At 43.9% G+C, this 3,707-nt stretch overlaps 1 protein-coding gene across 1 annotated transcript in view; it reads right to left on the minus strand.

Moving 5' to 3' along the window:
* Window positions 1-2,028, minus strand: part of KALRN (kalirin, RhoGEF kinase) — a gene marked incomplete at its 5' end in the record, with an annotated part of 55,996 nt that extends 53,968 nt beyond the window's left edge. Inside the window, 2 exons of the mRNA XM_010147220.1 lie at window positions 780-884; window positions 1,745-2,028. Of these exons, the coding sequence (XP_010145522.1) occupies window positions 780-884; window positions 1,745-2,028 (389 nt within the window). The remainder of the gene's footprint in view (window positions 1-779; window positions 885-1,744) is intronic.
* Between the last annotated feature and the right edge of the window lie 1,679 nt (window positions 2,029-3,707).

A 3,707-nucleotide genomic window follows, 5' to 3' on the forward strand; every position in this document is an offset into this window, starting at 1 on the left:
TAAATAAGAGGATGGATTTCTACAAGGGAGACAACAGCATCAGGAAAGGGTGGGGCAGGACGCGTGCAGACCGGACCCCCACTGACCGTGAATGCAAACCACTGTCATAGCCATGTTGATAGATCCTCAACCCAAGTCCAAGAGAGCAACTGAAGGACTCTGCAAGCCACTCCATCATCTACCACAACAAAATCTGACAACGTTCAGGAGACCCTAGCTAATTGCAGAAAACTACCACCACCAGCATGGAGCACAAAGATGGGCGGACCAAAGCCTCTCCCAGCCTCCTGGGAAGGACTTCAGGTACCTTGTGGGCTTGGGAACTAACAGGAGCTGATGGACCAGTCAGTGACTATCAGCCACATATACCAAAAAGGCCGAATGACAGCACTAGGTAGGCTTCTCCAAGTTTTGAAGGTCTTCAGAACAGAGGGTGGATGGTGAGGCACAGACTGACAATGTTCCTGGACCATTTCTGCTGCTACTGCCAGGCACCACCAGCACTTCTAAAACAGACACGTGTTACCAGCCTGAGTGGAATTCCTGACCACACACAACACAAGCACACGATCAACCTGTCATGAAAGAGGATGCCAGGGCTAAATTGCTTATCCAGCACTACTTGTGAATCCAGTTGGTGAAAGGTAATAGATTATGATTTGCAAGTAGGAGTCTCTTATAACAACAAGCCTAGGCCCTGGATACCGGAAGACCTCTACAAAACCACTGTGAGATGGCTACATGAGAAATGCAAACTAATATAGTAGGGGAGGCCTTACCATCTCATCTTGGGTTGGATCATTGTCAAAAATCTTCATGGGAGGAGGAAGAGGTGTGTGAGACTCTTCATCTGGTTCGTCTTCTCCCCAACCCTTCTTGCTCTTCTGAAGGAAAGTTAAATATGATTAGAAGCAGGGAGAGGTTTCTTTCATCTTTTTAGATATCTGAGCCCTACCACCAGGCTTTCAGCCTGTTAATACTAACACTGGCTCGCTATTGTGTTACGTTGAGAGAATAGCAGGTAATGCTGAGCATCATGGAACAGAAGCAATAAAGATGTAAGGTTTTGCCAATTCATCCTGGTGCATTCCAAGAATTACAGAAATACAGTTTATAGGTCACCCAAGCTGCTAAGGCAGTTATAGTTGTCTGTGTGCTGATGGAAAGGGATTTTTTAATTTAAATGAGAACAGCCCAATGTACAGTTTTAAAAATGTGTTCCTCTATTTATGCTTAGTTAGTATCTTCTCGATTTCTGGCTTGTAATTCCTTATTCACTTTATCAGTAAAGAGCCATTCTGGCAAAGAACATGCCTGCAGAGAAACTGCAGCTACAAATATGCAGCAGACTTAAGAGAAACGTGGCTAATTCTCTGAATGCTTTCTTTCAATATGGAATTACGCTGCCATGGTAGGATAAAGGTGATATGAACCGCAGCAAAAGGTGGTAACAGCTACTCAGGAATAACTTTACTTCTACCTTGGCAGTTTTTTAATAGGCTATTAAAAAATATCTAGTCAAAGAACAATAATATATCAGACTTTGAAATGCTGTTCCTTATATACTCCATTGCTCTTTGGATGACAATGCTGTTTGCAACACAGCTTCAATCAGTGCAATGTTAGATATGATTTGCCATCCCCTCTAGACTCTAAGGGAACTGCGTTTGCTCAAGTGTGAACCACACACCACAGAGGAGACTATCAAAATACGCCCTTTCCTGCAACAAACACCAACACACACCTCATCTGCGCTGTCTCCTTGAGGAGTGGTTTCGTCTCCGGTCTTCGGTGAGCCGAGGTCAAAGCTCTTCCTGCCATCTCGCACCTTCTTTTGTTTCTTGATGTTGCTCTCTGTCTTCCCGCTGTTCAGCCGGCGCACAGGACTAGTCAACCACTTCTTCAGGGTGTTGGTCGAGCGCTTGGGGCCAGGAGAGCTCTGGATGGAGTTGAGGGATGGCTGAGGCTGTAAGTTGGCCACGGAATCAGACTTGCCCCCGTTGTCGTTGGAAGAGACTGAATATGCATCTGGAAGAAAACAAGGAAGGTGAGAGATCGTACCAGCACCTCCTCTATTTCCTAGTGCACATCAAGTGTTTGGCAGTCCTAAGCATGAACGTACAAGCCACCACGATGAACGGTTTTGTGACCTATGGACATTGTGTGAACTTCATTGCACACCAGAGAGAAAAATGCTCTGAAACATTTTTCACGATCTTGCACGCTTTTCCTACCACACTCTCTGTCCTTATGAAAGAGTGCAGGGTGCAAAGTCACCCAGTTTTTGATGAAAGCCTGACTTTCATGGTAAGTGCTGAACTTCTCAGCTTCTTCCCACAGATTTCATTGTGAACTGCCAGGAAGAAAGTAAGTGCAAAAAGCAGATTACTACAGGAGACAGCCACCAACACTTTGTCAGGCTCCAATTCCATAAATGTTTCTCAGGAGTTTCCAGACCCCAGTGACATTACTGTTAGTTAGACTACTTATTAACTTTTGAAGGTTATTTGAAGCACCTTAAAATTATCTCCTTTGCCCCTGTAAGCAATTTGTCAGCAGACTTCACACCTTCCCTAGAACTAAGAAACTGGAATGAGCAATTACAAAAGATGACAAATTGTTCAAACCAAAGGAAACTCCCAAGACGGAGGTAGAAAGCAGGCTTAAAATTAAAAAAGGTTTTCATTATATCCAAGCAGGAGATTCTGCTGAACTGTATCTAACCACAATTATCAATACACATGTTCAGACTAGCACCTTAGAAACGGGTGCAACCTCCCTTACACCCCCCAAAGCAACTGAACAAAGATGTGCCAATGTCAATAAGTCTTTAAAACCAAAGCAAACACATTGCTCGAAGATTTCTCAATTGCCCTTTAGGAACAAGGGCCCTGCTTTCACCTTTCTGAAACCATGGCAAGGCAACTCTGTCCCCAGGAGCAATCATGGACCGAGGTTTCATCCCACACAGTTTAAGATGATTTTTTTTTTTTTTAAACAGAATTCAGAAATCACCACACTCCTCTAAGATACATCTCAGACTGTACATCAGAAAGCAGCCAGCTGGTGTTATTAAATGTTTTTAGATGGTTACCTCTGAATCTTTTATCCACCCCAGCAGAAAACAAAAATGTAAGTTACAACACGTGAAAAGAGCCTGGTGCATCCAGATATGCTCAGTTCAGCAATAAATATCATTAGAGGTACTGGGCAGTACCCATGCTGAGGGAGAGCTACTTTCCCAGCGAATCATCCCCTATATTAGTTTAGAAGCCAGTTCCTGCTACCTGCATGCAGAGCTGCTGCTCACAGCCAGCTATGCACTGAGCAGAGATTGCAGCTTGCTGTGTCTGCCAGCTTGTAAAATTCAGACCATGAGAGTATAATATTTTATAACATTTTATAACCATAGACAGCCTCAGTCAGAAGTTGAACCAATAATTTATTACGTACCTGAGGTCAAAAGTTAGGTTTTTAGAACATACGGAAATAATTGTAAGAAGCTAGAGGAAGTCAAAGTTCATTTCCCAGACAGGAAGACAATCCAAATCATCTGTCTTCTGATGACAGGAGGGAGCGTGAGAGGGGCTGAGAGGAGGACGGATCCCAGGTGGAACTGCTGGGGTTTTTCTGACATTTCTCCATAAGGGCAAAGTAGCAGTCTTAACTCAAAAAGGCCTGGGTTTAGCCAGCTCCCGTTGATGCTA

The sequence above is a fragment of the Eurypyga helias genome, unplaced genomic scaffold (assembly GCF_000690775.1).
Source record: "Eurypyga helias isolate BGI_N326 unplaced genomic scaffold, ASM69077v1 scaffold17772, whole genome shotgun sequence".
Lineage (NCBI taxonomy): Eukaryota > Metazoa > Chordata > Aves > Eurypygiformes > Eurypygidae > Eurypyga > Eurypyga helias.